The following is an 18387-nucleotide window of genomic DNA, read 5'->3' on the forward strand; positions in this document are numbered from 1 at the left end:
TCACCACCCTTATTGTAAAAAGCTTTTTCATTAGATTTGGTCTAAATCCTCCCCTCTTTTAGTTTGAAACCATTTCTCTTTGTCCTATCTCAGCTGGCCCTGCTAAAGAGTCCCCTTCTTTCTAAAAGCCTCCCTTTAGACACTGAAAGGTTGCTATCAGGTCTCTCCAGTTAGCTAGGGAGTCACTTCTAGGGTCTCACCCTCGCTGCCAAACTCACAACATCCACACACGGGAACGTGCAGAAAGGTATGATTTATTGAGTGCACAATAGGCACAAAGGAAGAGATGCCGTTCCTGCTTTGAAAGATCTCCAGTGCCCTGGGCTGAAGCCTGCCTGCCGCTCTTTCCATCCTCCTCAGAGCTCTCGACGACTTTCCTCCAGCACTTTGCCAGAGGTCTCGTTTCACCACCTTCCAGCATTGGTACGAGTCCCCAAATAATAATAAAAACACGTCGCGGAGGGACGTCGCCCCTTCTTTCCTCGAAGAATGGAAAAGCGCCCAGGGCAGCGCGGCCACGGGGCCTCACCTCGGCGGCCCCCACGCCCTCTCCCAGCAGCCGCGGGGGAGGGGAAGGGAGGGGAGGTCGCACGTTCCCCTCTCCCCCTGGCGGGCCCCAGCGGCCGCCCCTCACCGCGGCCGCAGGGCGGGGAGCGCCTCGCGGCGGGGCCGGCGGCACCTCGGGGCGCACCGGCGGCGGCGGCCTCGCATGCGCGCAGCTGGGCGGGTGGCGGGGGAGGAAGCGGGAGGGCACCAAATTCAAATCGTTGCTGAGAAGGGAGGGGAAAATAAACGGGGGAAGGAGGCAAGCCAGGGGGAACGGAGAGGAGCGGAGGAGGAGAGAGGGAGGAGGAGAGTGGGAGGGGAGTGTGGAAGGCTCTAAGGGAAAGCGGCAGAGGCCAGAGAGGAGGCACGGCGGACGGCGGGGAAGGCAGAGGTGTCAGGGGAAGGACAGGGCGGCTTACGGGCACCCTCAGCCGCAGCGCGGGGCAGCCGCCCTCCCATCCACCCTCCCCAGCCGCGCGCCGCGGCACCATGGTGGACAGGGGCCCCTTGCTGACCTCGGCCATCATCTTCTACCTGTCCATCGGGGCGGCGATCTTCGAGGTGCTTGAGGAGCCGCACTGGCGCTCGGCTACCGACGACTACAAACGGCAGAAGACGGAGCTACTCAAGCAGTTCCCCTGCCTGGGCCAGGAGGGGCTGGACAAGATCCTGCAGGTACGGTGGGGACGGGGGTGCCGAGCAGGGCGGCAGGTGCCGGCGGGCGCCCGGGTCGGAACGCAGCGGGGCAGCGCTGCGCTGGCCGTGGGGAAGCCGGCGGCCGTCCCCTCCTCGCAAAGCGCAGCGGGTTCCTGAAACTGTCCCGGGAGCGCGGGGAACAATCTCCGCCCGCCTTCGCCGCTTAGTAGCAGAGCGATTAGTTAGGTCCCTGCACCTCATCCCCGCGATAAAAGAGTGTGGGGTGCCTCGAGGTGGGCGCTCCTCGCGCGCGGGGATGATGAGGTGGCCGGGTGGGTGCTCCTCCCGCTCCTGCCCGGCGCGTTGGTTGTGAATGCAGCTCTTGTTTCAGCACCCAGAGTGGTTTCTCCTGCCTCAATGGACGTTGTGTGTGAGGAAGAGTAGGTGAAGCCAAGTCTTGATCCTTTTCAGTTTGGTCTGGATTCGTATTTATTTTTTTCTCGCTTTTATTTTTTTAATTTTTTTTTTTTCCCCGTAGTGAATGCTCTTGTTGTGAGGAAAACGTGTATGTGGGGGTCTTAGCAGAGGTCCGCGAGGTCAGCCAGGCTGCAAGCTTGAAGGAGAGGTGCAGGCAGGTCAGAAATGAACGCCTTGCAAGCAGGGATGCTCTCAGTCCTTGTGCTGAGATTCCACTTTGGGCGAGTGACTTGTTTCTGAGCCATAAGGAGCTGATAATCGCCTCATTTCCTATCTGGCAGAATGCCTCTTCAAAACTAATCATTAATCGATATCATGTAGTAAGTTCTGGAGTAGTATAAACTTAACCCCTTTTGATGGATGTGGTGTCAATTGAAACATGGTGGCAAGCAGAGATGAGCCGTGGAAAATAGGCTGTCCAGATACATGGGACTCTGGTGGTGAAAAGGAGTCTTTCAGAACTTTATTTCAGAAATGCTTATATTGACTAGATCTTATGGTCATCATGCTTTGGGCTTTTTTTTTTTTTCTCCTTAATTTTTATTCTTAAAATTTACAAAAAGTCTACTAAAATACTACCAAAATGACTAATTCATTCTGTTGGCATAATCAGTTCTGTGTGAGCTTTGAAGAGGTATGGTTCTTGATGTTACAAGTTTGTGGGTTAACATTTATTCCTTCAGCTGGTGACTGCTTCTTGTCTGCTTCAGATAGAGCTTTCTGTTGGTAGTGTCCTTACCGTTTGTGTCTTCGTGCTTTCTGTTAATTACAGTTTTGTAGTATACAGTGAAGTAGTGAATGGAGGCTTGAAATTGTGAAGGGATGCTGGAAAATGAAAGACATGAGTGTTTTGCTGCACTAGAATCATACTGAAATCTTACTCTAGGTTATCTATTCCCAGGAGAAGAACCTCATCATTGGGGTGTGCCTTAAGCCTGCCGTGTTTAACTTGTTGCTGATATAATTCAAAATCTAGATTCTGGCTCAGTTTAGGATAAAATTCACGCTGATATGAGGGAATTATTTAGCTAGTGTTTTTCTGTGACCCTTACCACAATTATCCTGTAGCAGCAGAAAGGTTTTTCCTAAAACAAAAAATGACTAGGAAAAAAAATTCTAGGGCAGATGGACCATATGAGATAATGCATTGTGGAGTGTGGATGGGTGCAGAGTTGATGAGAAGAAAAGAAGCATAAGGCAAACTATAGGCAGATCAAAGTAATTGGTTTGAGTACCTCTGCACACCACAAAGTGGAGGAGGGACTTCCCTCCTCAGTATGTTGGCTCCTGGTGATATTCTTGTATTCCTGTTTTGCCTCTGTACTACTTGCAATTATACCTTAACTTTCCCTGTCCAATCTTGCTGGTCTGATGATCCCTTGTAGATATTCTGCTGTCATCTTCAGCCCAGTTTAGCTAAAATACAAATTTTTGCTTGCTCTTTTACGCTTACTGGTGACTGGGAACTTCAGTATTTGCTTTATTCTGGATTTGTAGTTTTGTTGCTGTTCTTATTCAGCGTGAGAAGTGACTGGAAGGAGAGAAGTAGCATTTCCTACAGAGGAGGGTGACAGGGTGAAATTTAGACCAGCTGAAACTAAGAGGGGGAAAATAAACAAGAAGTCATAGAAGGTAATAATGGTTTCATCTTGAATAAGCTGTAAAGTATACTGCAAATCTTATTTGTAATGGTCATTTGTTGACTGCTATCCATGCTTTTTCTGTTGGGTTTTGATGATTCTTTAAAGCATTACAAATCTCTGTTTTCTTTTGGCAAATCCTGGCCATCTTGCACTCATACAAAGCCTCCAAATGTAGAATTTTACAATTTGTCATCACTGACTTTAAAATATGTGTTTTTTCTTTACACACACTTCCATGGACTCCTTGAAGTTCTTAGAATTTTGCATGACTTGACTTATTTCCCAGCTTTTGTTTTCAGTTTTGCGGCCTTCAGTTCATCTTAGATCTTTTCCTCTCGCTCTGCTTGTGGTCCCCGCTGATACTCATGTGACTCTTCACAGCCACACTAAACTCTAATTACTTGTCTGATATTCTCTTTAATAGCTGCATTTAAAACACATAGGATAAAGTTTTTCAGCAAATATAATCAGATATAAAAAGCTAAATGGTTGTTAAAATGCAAAGATGCCAATAAATGTTTAAGTTGAACTAACAATACCAATTTTGTTTGCAGAAGCCAGCTGAAAGGTGACAAGGACTGACTTAATCAGAGACAGATCTCTCTGCTGCCCTTGTTCCCCACCCAGGTTAGCTTGTGTGTTCACCTCAGCCTAATGTTAGCTGTAAGTGGAGTGGAAGTTCTGTACGGAATGGATGCAAAGTTAAATGTGTAGGGTGATCTTAACTATTTAAAAAAAAAAAAAAGCTTATCAGCACAGGTTTTCAATTCATATAGAGACTGGCGTGTTTGTACCTACAATTTGAGTGATTCTTAAGGGGATTGTATTTTGTCAAATACTGTCTAGGGCTTGTATTCTGTAATAGAAGATTTCACAACACCTGATTACTGTAGAAATACACTGCAATAAACTTTATTGAAATACATAACACTTTCACAAATCTTGTAAGATGAGTGTTTTAGGATAGCTAGAAGGTATTTCTTCCCTAATCCTAAATACCTAAGAATAAGCTTAAAAATAGCATCTAGCAGTCCTATGTGAAGAATCTATTTGCTGTCAAGTGTTATAAGTGCCATGAAAGTATTTCCTAAACTCTTACTGGAGTAATGCTACTTAGACCCTTATAATATAAGTGTTTGACTCTGGACTGTGTGTAGGCTGTTGTATAGAACTCTACGGCTTTGCCTTGGCTTGCTGCTATGGCTCAGAGTCCTGGGACTCTTTAGGAGGAGGAAGAGAGAGAAGGCTATGAGACCCACAGTGATGGCACCTTCTCTTACCCTGCTGTACAAATGAGTTTTGGACACAAAAGCAAATGAAGAGTAATGCGATTGTTTCCCTCTTCTCTAGTTCCTTACTTTTACTCTTTATTGCTCCATCCTGATTGTGAAACATCAGCTTAATGATAAAGGAGCTATTCATGCAAGGAGGAGCTCTCTTGACCCTCATACCACTATTTATATGAGCAAAGGTTTGCAACACTGAACTACATCTTGTTTACTAGGAAATCTGTTTTGCTGGCCCACCATAGTCATCAAGGAATTAAATGCTTTCCACTGATAAACCTCAAAGCTAGTGAAAAGAAAGGGAGTAATTTAAAGGTAAGTGAAAATGGTTACTTTCTAAACAAAGTAATAAAATGAGAAGAGAAACTAGCTAAGTTCAGGAAAAGCAGGCAAACTTACAAGAGCAAATAACTGAGGTCTTTATTTGAAAAGCACGCAGGACTGTAAACTGGCCTGACAAAGAGCTTTAGAAACTTGAATGTTTAGACTTAAAGCCCAGTGCTGTGAACAAATATTTAGAAGATTCTTAAGGAGAGCTTCAGCTAAGATATACTTGGCACACAGGAGGATTATTCTAAAGGAAATAACCTCAAGTGGCTTAATAGTGGTTTCTCCTCTGATATTTTTTTTTTTTTTTTCTTCCAAGCCAGAATGTCATCTTCATTTGCAAATACTGACAGGTGCACTTCTGAATTCAAATTTTCTAAAACCTTGTGTTAAGTTTTAAATGTTTTTCATGAGTTCAACATTCAGTTAAGGGACTGTACCTTTTCCTTATTGTTAGTAGAGTGAGTTGCTCACCAATTTAAAGTTAGTATAGGCTATTTATTTTTTTTCCCCAATAATCTTTATTTTCCCATGTTCATGAGGAGGTGAATAAATACAATATGGAAGATTCTAGACTACTGGGGCTTGTTTGGTAGTCTGTTTACTTCCTGATTCCTTCTACCTAACGTATTGAAGGTAGAGGAGACTTAATTGGAGTCTGAATTCCATAGCTTAAATGCCAGACAGTCTGTCCTTTTGCATGATCTGAAGAACGTAAAAATGAGCAACAACCAGACAAGGACAAAGCAAATGATTAACAGCAAAGACATTAACAGCAATACCTAATACTTCCCACCGAACAATTTGACAGCACACATAAGGCTCGTGCCTGAGAAATAGCTATTGATAGATGTTTTCAAATGTGTACCTTTAGTTCTGCACTCTCTTTCAGCAGAGACAAATGGGGATTAAAATGTAGATCGCTGTCCACAGTGCCTCTGTGGCATCTCAGCCTATGGGTTATAGATACTGCTATGGCAGCATTAGATTAGGAAACTTGAGGACAGGTAGAGCTGCTTTATACCATAGCTTTTCTCTGTGTGCACCTTCATGCAAAGTCATATGTAACCAGACATGCTTTCCTGTCACATTTCATCTGTCCCTGCCCCCTTTTCCCTGTTTAACCATTATATTGTTTAAACTTTCTTGGAACATAGTTAAACAAAGCTGATAGTGCATACGCAGCAACTCTCAGCTGATGGAGCAATAGCAGTTCATCAGAAGTTCTAATTTTCCTGCTATGGGCTTAATCCTTGAATGCTTGTAGTATATTGTCCTGTTACTTTGGGGACAGAATGTTTCCACTGCCTGACATGTTACCTTCTGCTATTAAGTGCATTTTCTGGCAAGTTCTACTCCAGAGATAATGGTATATGCAAGTAGACCTGCAGATTATCAACAGCCTGTTGTCTTAAAAGATCATAAAACCCCTGTATATATTGTTATTGCAATACACCTTCTGTAGCCAGAGAAAATAGAGTTAAATTATGACTTTGTGTAGATTTTCATTTTAAAACAAGTTGTTGCTTTTCTTATTAATATTAATTAAACAAAATGAATTGTTTTGGATAGTGTTGACCTTTAAAACAATCGCATCTCATACTGGTACTGCAAATAGACGTTAACATACTAACTTGCAAACAGAAGCAAGCTGGATAGCAAATGGCAGTCAATAGTTTGATTAACAGGGAAGTTATAACCAGAAATGTGGACATTCACGTCTTATTTTTATCTTAACTGTGTCTGTGTTCAGATCTCATGATAGCTGTCTTGAAAACAGGATAGTATTGTGATAACTGTTCCCCAGACTGAAAATGAAATTTTCCTTTTTTGGGTCCCCTTAACAATGACTTGGTATATTTGTCTAGTAGTAAACTGGCACTACAATCTTATTGGGGCTGATGAAACATGATAATATCTATATATTTTTTTTAAGCCACTGGGATAATCTTTTTGTTCTCATCATGTTCTCTTGTTAAAACTGGGAACAAAGTGCTCTATAACTATGTCTACATTAGCAGGTAGTGCAGGCCAATAGGAATAGACCTAGAGAACAGAACTGCTGGTGTTAAGGATGTGATGATCGCTGTATTTGCAGGAATTTTTACTTTCTGCTGACTCTCATGTGATCCTATGGATTTAATACCTATGAGCAAGTAGCTCGTGTGTTAGATTTCTTCACTGAAGACATCTCCAGGTTTAGCTTAGTCCAAAATGAGTTCAGCTCATGAGCTTTGAGTCTGCTCCCTAGAGGGAAACAAGATACATTAACAGGGGGCAACTGGAAGAGTTGGACTTTTGTTTATTCTTCATCTAAATTAAAATACCACTATGCTAGCATCGTGATGTTGTGTATGTTGCTACAAACATCCACAGGATAGCTATACTTAAAGTCAGATTAAAATCCTAAAATATAGCATGCAATATGTACTCTTCATCTTTACTAGCTGTTTGTTGAAGGGAAAAATTTGAAGTCATAACTGTCATCCTTCGTGTTTTGTCTTCTGACTTGGGTTTTTCAACAGATGAATCTAGTATTATGGTATGGTATCTTTCCTCCAAGACACAAAACACTTTAGCATGGAACCTCAGACTTGCAGTTTGTGTTCTGTTTTTATCCTTCTCACTTTATCACATCTCTGTATTAGAAGCCTTAGATATTACAGTAATAATTATGTACTTACCAACATTTTAATTGTAGGCAGGAGAGATCCCTCCTAGGCATGGCTTACCCTAGCAGCTCTATTTACAGTCAAATCAGCAAGGAAATTACCTTTTGTTCTTGTGTTATGTGAATTCCAGTGGATCAAAGGAACTATTGGGTGTGAAGTACCTTCTGAAATGTTTTAGGCTTCAACTTCATATACAGTTTTCTTAAGAGGAAGAAACATGAGCGCTGAAATGGGATTAAGAAACTTAGTAATATGTATTATGGTATATTATAGCCTCTGCTGAGTCTGAAGTTACATTCCTCTTCTATAGTGTGCATCTGCAGTGCTTCTCATGATTGACTTGTTTCTAACTCTTATTGTGGGATTGGTCGTTGCTGTTGCCTCTCTGTGGGACTACATTTCTGCCTTAGCCAAATGGTAGAAGCAGATTGTGATTGAGCAAACTGATGAATAGTGAATTGAGTTTCTGTGCCAGCATCTTGCAAATGTTGTGTAAGCAAGTTCCAGCTGCTCAGAAACAAAATCTGTGTGACATTTCCAGGTTGCAACAGGTACAAAAAGAAAGTCTCAACTGAATCTATAATGGATGTCTGAATTCTGATCCTTCTTATAACCGAGGTTGTCAATTCCTTAACAGTACTTTGGATTCTAGAGTAAGGCATGAGGTTGTCAGATGATGCTGACTATCAAGTGATGTATCTAACAGAACTTGAAAATAATATTGCAAAGGGCTGTCAAGGTCCTGAGGTGGAAAGCATAGTCATCTGGTTTGGTTTTGTTGTTGTTTTAGGGTTGGTTGGTTGGTTTACTTGTTCTAGTGGCTTGGCTAAAATGTCAGATTCAGTGATGACTTCTGTGCATGACTTCTAGTACTCATATTGCTGCTTCCAAGTGAATAGGAAAGTCTTTGAAGGAAAGTCACTCAAGAATCATGTGTGGTCTCCTATCAGAGAAACAGCAGCTCTAAATGTTTTTTTCTGGTGTTTGAGAGAAGTGAGGCTGATGAGCCTCCTCCAGGTACCCAAGGAACAGATGAGGTATCTGGAGCCAAGCAGCTGCATGAAGAAAAGGGATATAATCTAACTTGGTTTCTCCTTTAGCAGTCTGGCTGCAATATCCTACTACAGATGCAGCTGTTACAGTTTTTGCTAAGTACCTTTACAGACCATAATGCAAATATGCTAAAATCAAGTTAAGTAGTTGGACTATGATAACGTGCCAGGTAAGTTAGAATTTCAACCTTCAGGCCCGTGTAAGTGGTGTGTACGTGACTGCAGAATCATAGAGGGCAATTCTGTAATCAAAGTTTGCCTTCTTGGCACAAGAGTTTTTGAAGGGCATTGGAGTTCATGTTTAGAAAATCAGTCTTTCTCATTGGTATCAGTGCAGTCTGAAAGCTTTGTTGAGTGACTGCAGTTCAGTTTGCCCTTTTAGAATAATACTCTGTGTTTCCAACTTGTCCCCCCCCCAAATTTTTGAAGTGGAGGGCAAGAGAAGGATAAGGAAAAATTTTGAAATTACTTCTATCGCAGCAGCATGGTGGTAGTAAATTTTATTGTGTTGCCATGTAATGTGCTGTGGTAGCACTAATATCTTTGCTGGCTGTAGCTGCAGTATGACCACAGTTTTTTATTAAGTTGGTACGTAGTCTGTGCAAGGTCTTAAAGCTATCAGCTTGACTGGTGAAATGAACATAGATATGTTACATTTAAGGAGTAAAATAAAGAGATAATTCACACTTTGAGAGTGCCTTGGCTTTATTTGGGTGGATTTTAAGAATGCTTCTTCAGCTCTACTACAGTATAGGCAGTTGATAGTTTGGACAGATGTCCTGTCAGCTGTGGTTTTGTTTCCTGCTGAGAATAGCTTCGCACTGGTTGTTGAATAGATTCTTACAGCTGAATCCTGTGTATCTTTCTTATGAAAACTGTCTCACTTATTTGAGGTAACTGAAGATTTTCTGTGGTTTTGATGACTTTCTGAGTATTTTGGATGCCAGGCAGCTTTTAAGCCACAGGTTTCTCTACTTAGCAAAGTGCAAGAGCTTCCTCTGTCTCCAGCTTCTAAGGAAAAGGTAATAGATGCCTGCTAAACAGTTAGAGATGACAGCTGCAGAAGAGTAAGCAGTGTAATGAACAGAAGGCAGCAACGATAGTGCTTCTGCCAGCTGAGCCTTCTTCCTGTAATACAGTAGCAAGATGATAGCAGGGAGTTTTGACTTTACTGCCACCGCAGGAGTGGAGCAGTTAAAAAGTGGCAGGGCACAGACTATTAATTACCTCCCATGTGTCAGTGCTTATTTTTTGCCTTCAATTACAGTGTGTTTCATGTTAAATGTTTAGGAGTGACCTGCAAATATGTGGGAAGTTTTACGAACCTGGAAGTGTGCAGTTTGATAGTTTTATAATGGGGGGCATGGTGGGTGTGAGGAAGGGTTGGAATTGTGCCAAATAGACTGGGTTGTTCTATGCAGTAATTCCACTGAAGCTGAGTGACTAACAAGTCAAGCTTGTTATACTGTAAAATACAGTAACTGAAGTAGGTGTCCTTAAGCATTCCAAAGTCACCGGTGCCTTGTGTAGCTATATTTGAAGTTGGACTTTGACTCCCCTACCTTCTCGATTCTCTTGCATCATATGAAATAATTTTCTCTGTGTTTTCAGTGGGAAAATTCCCATTTTTGTAATTGTTAAAGCATTTCCATTCTTCCTTTTCATATCAGTAGTAAGATGTAGAACAACATCATAATGACATCACATGTAGCAAACATCCTTATCATATTTAATGAACTTGCTTGTGTGATGCTATCATTGCAAAATCTAAACAAAGGTAGTTTGATATTCAAGTGACTGAGAGTGAAAAACTGTAAAATCAGCAGTGGAAAAGATTTGCAGTGCTGCAGCTCAGTTTGAAGACTAATTAACCAGTGACTGCTCATGGAGTATTAGAGGAAAAACAGTTCTAGGGCAAAGTTGAAAGCTAAACTCGAGCTGTGAAATAAGTTTGCTTGAAGTTTTTTTTTTTTTTTTTTTTCAGGTGAATAACCTTTTTTTGTTTATTTATTCAAAACACTTTCTATAGAATATATGCAGTGGTTTGGTTTTTTTGTTTGTTTTGGTTTTTTTGAACCAACATTTTTTACTCAGGGACTAAATGTGATAGTGCTTCAGTGATTTTTTTGATAGTATTTTCAGTTTCATATCTGCTCATTTTTGTTGTTTTTGTTTTTGATCCAAGTTACAGATTGGAAGCTTTCATGGGAAGAAGGCCTCTTGTGTGTATGTGGTAATGTAAGACTGAACATAACAAAATAGCAGAAGATTGTTCCAGTGTGTCCTTTTTAATGTTATACTATTCATGCAGCATTGGGTTTAGTTATGTCAGCATACATACAGTGTTTAAGAAATATTATAATGCTTAGGCAACTCTTACCAGCAAAATAATGTTATTCATTCAAATTCAAGCTTTTACCACATGGAAGTGATGCTATTACAGATCTGAGTGTGTCTAGATAAGGCTCTTCTTCTGCACAGTTAACTTAGTTACTGATCACAAGTCTTCATATCCTGCCATAACTGTGTTGGCACACCTCTCTATTTATATTTGAAAATATTTGTCCAGAGTAGCTTCTTTTGCTAAATGCTAGGTTAGCTCAAGGCTGATTTTTTTCAGGGGATTTGTAGTACATAACATACTACTGTTTCAAGTTTAGCCATGGATAAAGCTAAACAGTCCATAAGAGAAGTTTCAAAACAAATAGTGTTTCTTGGCAGTTTTCTTCCCCTTAATACTTCTCTTAACATAAAGCCATCACCTTGCTACTCTTACAAAACATCCTGTCCAAGTTGTTGGAAGCCTGCATTGCCTTGCCTTGCCTCCTCCTCCTGCAGTCTGATGGAAGATACAGACAGAGAGACTAGTGTGGTGAGGTTATCTGAAGTTTTTAGTTGACTAAAAATACCCTGGAAACCTGTTTGTTTGTCTTAAGAAGGTGAGTTAGTAAAGGTTCTGCCCCAAAGATTTAATAGCTTACAGTATTACACAGTACAGAAGTCTGCTGGATTAATAATGTAATTGTACTTACAGCTCTGCTCCACCCAAGTCTTGATCACTTTTAGTTCTGTTTCATTGAGTTGATGCTCTTGAGAAAAATAAGGTTTTTCTTCCACCATGTATAAGCTCACTTAAGTGTCAGACCAGTAACAACTGTTTTATTGACTTTCTTGGGTTTTTTTTTTTGAGCTTCTTTGTCTTTAAGACAGGCTGTTAAGTAGGAGATGCATGATGTTTCCAACTGTTCAGCAGCACCTTGTAGTTTGTCTTCAGAGAAGCAAGACCTTTTAATTTGCATTAAAATTTGTGAATGAAACCCAAAAGCCTGTAATATTTTATTCCTAGCTAGGAAGAACACTTTATATACTGTGAGATTCTTAATCAGATGCATGGTTTTATGTGTGGCTATCAATCGTAGAAGGATAATCAGCTTCTTAACGCAATGTTATTTTATGCTTGTAGTTCCTTCAATGAGTTGAAAACTTTCTTCAGACTTCTGTAAGCAAAGTTGTCCAGCTTGGATCACCTGTCAATTTTCATGTCCTAATGAAATGTTCTTATACACTGAAAACATGAAGCCTCACTTTAAACTTGACTTCCCTTTTTACTTTTCTTGCTTAGTACCATAGTTTTTCTGTTTAAATTTTTCAGTTTGTACCATTTTATAGATGGGTGGAGTTCTGCAAAGATTGATTAGGTTGCTGATTGTTTGTACTGGGGGGAAGCAACATTACAAAGATACGATCCAACTTCTCCCCGTATTGTAAATTAAATTCAGTTAACTTTTTAAAATTGACTTTAGGATTATTGTTTTGGTTTAATTTAAACCTACATAAATTAAATTCAGCTAAACAAAAATGCATTATTCTGAAAAGGCTTGTGTGCATTTGCATCTGTTTATGTAATTGGTAACAACTCTGTTGGCAATACACCACCACATTTACTTGAGGCTGGTTCTAACCCTGCTTTACACAGTACGCCAACTGGTGTGAGTGCTTGATTAAACTTTTAACTCTTCTGTTTCCATTTTCTTATCTGTAAAATGGGGACTGCAGCATTCTCGAAAGCCCTTGTACGGGGGAATTGGCTACATTAGTTACCATGTATGTATTCAGATATGCAGGAAGTCTAATCTACTGTTACCGCTTTCCAGCTTCTTAATTCAGCTGATGCAATGTAAGAGTTTAAATTCTTTTTTTTTTTTTTTCTCCAGACAAGGAATTGGTTGGTTGGAAAATCCTCAAAGTTAAGTTGTATTAATGAAAGTTATGAAATCCTCTGATATGTTTTAATTCTGAATGAGAATAATCTTCTGAGACTGACGAAAAGTTGTGGCACTCAGCATCTGCAGAACAGCTGCAGTAACCTTTAGTTAATTTGTCTTCAAAACATGTCTATGTGGAACTTAAAGTGAAGAGGAAACAGTTCTGTAATTGTAATAATCACAAATTCAAGGGATTGCTGGTAAAGTAATGAATATGCTTTACATCAAAACTAGTTAATTAGTTAATTAAACTGGAATCTAATTCTGAATTTGATAGTGTTGGAAAAATCCATATGCAATGTCAAACTTTGTAGTCATGATCTGATTGCCTTTTCAGACTGTTGGTATTTAAGTCCATTGCTTGTCAGTGAAAAGGGGAAAACAAAAGTTAAGCAGCACTTAGTTAATACAAGTATAAGATCAGCAAGTATCACAAATAGGTAAGTTTCAGCATTCAGTTCTGTAGTCATTCCATTTAACTTTGCTGAATTATGAGTTTCACTTATTATTTAACTCTGCAGAAAGCCACAAAAGGAAATAACCTTTTTGATCTCTTTCCATTAATATCCCTCACATTGTTTGTCCTATGAATTATGACTTATAGGAAAATTAACTGTCCATGCTGTACCACACAGACAGGCAGGTCTTAGACAGAGTGTGCTGTAAAAATATTGACATGCCTCCAAGAGGTTAATATCCCTACAGATTAGAACTTTTTTTCCAGAGGAAGCAGTAACACCTATTAGTACTGTGGAATGGAAGTAGAGCTCCATTTGTTAATTTTTTTTTTTTTTCTTTTTATAGGCTAAGTGTCTACATATCAGTAGGACTTAGCTCTATATCTTATCCTAAAACAGAAAATGTTACAAAAATAGGGTGTTTGTTGCAGGGGAATTCTCTCTCTCATTACAATACTTAGCCCAAAGTTGCCATCTTTTCACATCTGTGCAGGGATGGCACTAATTGAGAGTACTGCTGCCTAGTTGTTATGGCAAAAAGAAGGGTAACAGCAAGACAGCAACGTCAGAGCACAAATACCTGCATATGAAGGCTGTCTTTTCTGCCATTTCCACTGACTGGCAAATTATATCATTTGGACTACTTAAAAGTTATAAGGATCTGAGTTTCTACAGCGCTGTGATTGAGAGTGTTTGATGGTGAGGGAGAACTTAAATTGTTTAACTGTAGCTGTTCAATTTCTCCTCCCCTCAAAATAAATAAATAAAAAATCACCCTTACAACTGCCTGGTTTTTAACCAAATAGTGGCTTTAAGTTCTTCTGTGCTTTCTTAGAGACTTGATCACATGATTTAATTTACAAATGAAAATTGCTAGTGTAGCTATGAGAGACTTTACTATTACACACTTGCAGCACAGAAAGAGCAACAAATAATTCCGAAGAACTGACTACTTACAGCTTTTCTGTAAAGTCACACAAGCAATGCTTGTTTGGCCTCACTCTCCTTGGTAATGGTGAAAGGAGGGGCTTGCGCTTCAGTCCAGTCTTGTTTGGGCTGAACTTCCTTTTGTGGCCCCATTATGAGTTTAGAGTGAAAACTGAAGCCTCGGACTTGGCATTCCTTTCAGTAGAGGTAGTTTGGGAATATAGTTGGGAGTTTCCATGAGGATAGAGAAAAAGACAGAACACAGAAGTTGTTGCAGACTGTGAAATCTATAACCATTATCCAAATCAATGGTAGGCCAAGTATGATAGGTTACCACAAACATACATTCACAAAATGAAGATTTCTTAGAAAATGCTCGTGTCTTTTGACTGACAGTTTCTCAAGGTGTCTGGTGTTTTTGTTTGTTCTTGTTTTTTTGTTTTTTGTTTTTTTTAAATAATATCCTGTAAACTAGTGACTTATAAATGAAAGTTGCAGTGGTAAATGAAACTGTTGCTTTGCTTTTTACAAAACAAAAGGATGAAAACTTACATTTCTTCCCCCTTCTTTTTCCCCCTCTGAGTTGTGTAGTATTTCCACTGCAGCTCTTGATTAGGGTTCTGTTTCCTTTATCAGCTGGAGTATTTTCATGCAAAATGTGCTTAATCTGAAGAGAACAGCTCTTGTGTTATGTCTGATAGCAGTAGACCAAACAACCAACTGTAAACCTTCAGCAAAGCAGCGCTTTGTGGAAGTAATGAGTACAAATTATAACTCCAAAATCAGTAAATTTAGCATTTACATCTAAAACATAGTCTTAAGATGAGGCTTTACAAAATTAGGAGGGTGTTGTTTCCATGGTGTTGAACAACTAGTATACCTGCTATAGGAAATAACATCTGCTTGATGATGTTTGGACCGTATTTTAAGGATTTTTTTTAAGCTTACTAGAAGTCTTCCTCAAAAAAAAATAAATCATGCTAGTGCTGCTAATTTTGTTATTCTGTTTATCACTGTGGTTGTTTCTTTCTGAGTAACTTGTTTTAGTCTGCAGCTTTTATCTTTGCCTGCTCTGCCCCGTGCCGATTAAAGGTGCTACAGAATTCCGGCATGCCTTTGAAAGGTGCTACAGAAAGCACTGAAATTGTTTACCCTTTTTCGTAACCTCTGTCTGAAGTACTCTTAGCTTTCTTACTAAGAAGATATTGCTGTTGAACAATACCTAATGCATTAGAATTGCAATAAATATTTCAGCTCTGAAATCTTACCATAACACCACATCATAGAAATATTTTCATTAAACTTAACCAATCACTATTAAGCTGGATTTTGATGTAGATGGGGAGGTTTATCTATGCTGCCATGCTTAATGGGTTGAATAAAAACTATTGCTTAGGTTGAGAATTTGTTTTAATTTACAGTTAAGTTTTGTTTGTGCTCAGTTTTTGTTCTTATACCAACACTGTTTTTTTCATTTAAATGGCTTTTGCATTTGTTGTCTTGTATTCCTGTTTCTGATTTAGTACAAAATGCAGCACTGTCATCCCTTCTCAGCCCTTATTTTTTTTAGTAGTCCAAATTGCTTTAGCTAGCCCTTAAGACTCCCCTCATTCTTCTAGTCCCTGTATGCTTCTGTTCCCATTTCTTGAAGGCAGATGACTAGAAGACTGCGAATGATGCCAGATGAATTTCACCAATGCTTTGTAAAATGACAGCAATACATCAGTGAAAAGGATTTCAAACATTCAGCTCTTCTTTGTTTTGTTTTTGTTGATGTGCTTTTGTTGTTTAAAAGTTTAAAACGTACGATTGTATGCCGTGATATAGTGAAAAGTGTGTATATCTTCTGCATTTGCTGCTCGTGGTTTCAATAGCACTGCATATGTCAGGGAGTGGGAGAAACAGAATAAATTGTGATGGCTGCTAGAACATCTTAAATATAGCCTTTAAAATACCACATTTTTTAACTTTATTCTTCATTAAGGTATCTTGTTCTTGAAACTAAAGCAATAATACAATTTACAGATGGTCAGAATTGTTTTCAGGCCTGTCAAGTCAGCAATGCAAGAAATGTTTGAAAAAGATATTTAGGGAATTATTTCATATACCTCTTACTTTAGGTTAATTGAAGGAGTGACTGTCTATAGTGTAGACTGGAAAAGGAAGTTATCTAGTTGGCATAGATATTAAGCTGCATTTTGCCAGACTGCTGTCTTTTGTGGGATGCTAGGATGCATCCCACAATTCAACCAAAACCAGTGGTTCTTTTCTAAAGGCAAGTTATTATACTGTATATGTTTTTCCTGGAACTACTACTTTTCTTTTGCAGGTACTGCAGAAGTTGGCAGGAGGGTTAAGTGGTACATTTGTTCTCCATTCACTTGTTTATCCCACAAGAGACAATCTCTTAGTGAAGATGTTAGTGTTAGTGAAGGTGTTTACGTGTTAGTGAAGATTATTTTCCGGGATGTTTTCAATTTCTTTTAAAACTCTTAACCCTTGTTCCCCATGCCAAGGGATAAAAATTAAAACAAGCATCTTGTCAAGCATCCTGTCCTCAGGCAAGCTTTCTCAGTTATTTATTACTGAGCTGTAACTTTCCAAGCATAGCTGAAAATATCAGTATTCTATGAAGCTTGTGTTACCCTAGTGACAATAATGAGGCAATGGTGCTAGTTGCTGAGGTGAAAGTGAAAGCTGATGTTTGACCAGCTACATAAGGCTAATTGAGCAGGTAATTTTGTGTTACGTTACAGGAACACTTAAATTCTTTCTCTACATGGAAGCAAACACAAAGATGGGCTGTAAATAGGGTAGAATTCATTGCAGAGATTAGTGTTTACATCTCTATTAACTACTGAAATGGTCAGTGCATGAGCATCTGGCTTTAATTTACAGGTGGGCAGGAGGAGAGAGGAGTATTGAGTATATTTAATGCCAGCACTGTCAAAATGCCCAAGATTTCTCATGTTTGTTGTATTTTGTGAATTTCATCCTGGTCACACACTGTCTGATTTTTGATAATCTTTTCAAGTAGGGAGTTACTGGTACAATTGCTTACTTTCCCTATACCCAAGCAAAAACATGGTATTAATTTGATTATAGACTGAAATTGTTTCCAGCGGACTGTGTCCTAAGGCCTTTGGATTCATTAATATTAGCTACATTTAAATTTTTTTCAGTCTTTCAGGTTCAAACAAGTACAAAGATAGTTCTTACGTCTCCTCTAAATTCTTGATTTATTGTGTGACATTCTGATAACAAACTGACATCAGGCTAAATCATATTTTCTAATTTTGCATGTGAAAACCTTTTCCCACCTTCTTGTGTTTGGCTAATAAGTTGAGATTGTGCTTGAAGAGCGTGACTTGTTCTGCACAGTATGAGTCAATCAACTCATTGCCTTTTTAAAGAATAGCTTAATCTGGTTAAATTGCAAGCTAACAAGAAGAAAACAAATGAGTGCTTAGAAGAATGAAATAACAACCGTTCCTATCCGTGACGAATAAGCATTCTCTACCCTTTTTGCCAGCTAGGTAAGATGTGAAGTAAAATGATTGCACCTGCAGTACTGTCTTCAGTAAGAAATGTCCTTTGCAGCCTAAGCAAGTGATTTTTCTCTCTCCTCCAACTCAGTGCTTTGTATTAAGAAATCTTGATGATTGGTCCCCATTACACATTTTAGATTATTTATTTTATGATGTTCCTCCGCACACTATATTTGCAGAAAGGTAAAACAAAATCCAGTGCCCATATGTAAGTTTGTGTTTTGTTCCTTTTGAGACTCAATCTACCTAAGAACTTCCTTCATTTGTTAACAAATGTAACGGATGGTGCGTTTAAAATAACGATGTCAGCAGTGGAGGAATAGCTTCCATCAGAACTTGGGGAGGAGAGTGAGGACAGCTCCTTTTTATTTTGCAGGATAATTGGAAAGAAAGTGCCTTCTGCAAGGGCAGAGTGTCTATTTAGGATATTAGCCTAATAAAGGTAGGCACCTGTAACATTATTATCCCAAGTTTTATTTATGATTGTGCTGCTTATAAGGACAGGTGCTTTTGAAAAACTCCACACCCTATATTCTTGAAAGTCTGTACA

The 18387-nt window shown here is 39.4% G+C and overlaps 1 protein-coding gene across 1 annotated transcript in view; it reads left to right on the plus strand.

Annotated features, from left to right (window-relative positions):
• The first annotated feature begins 297 nt into the window (after nucleotides 1–297).
• KCNK5 (potassium two pore domain channel subfamily K member 5) overlaps nucleotides 298–18387 on the plus strand; it is a 34937-nt gene continuing 16847 nt past the window's right edge. Inside the window, exon 1 of the mRNA XM_085219430.1 lies at nucleotides 298–1221. Coding sequence (XP_085075556.1) covers nucleotides 1036–1221 — 186 coding nt within the window. The 5' untranslated portion in view covers nucleotides 298–1035. The remainder of the gene's footprint in view (nucleotides 1222–18387) is intronic.

This window comes from Meleagris gallopavo, chromosome 2 (genome assembly GCF_905368555.1).
Source record: "Meleagris gallopavo chromosome 2, MGAL_WU_HG_1.1, whole genome shotgun sequence".
In the NCBI taxonomy this organism is placed as follows: domain Eukaryota; kingdom Metazoa; phylum Chordata; class Aves; order Galliformes; family Phasianidae; genus Meleagris; species Meleagris gallopavo.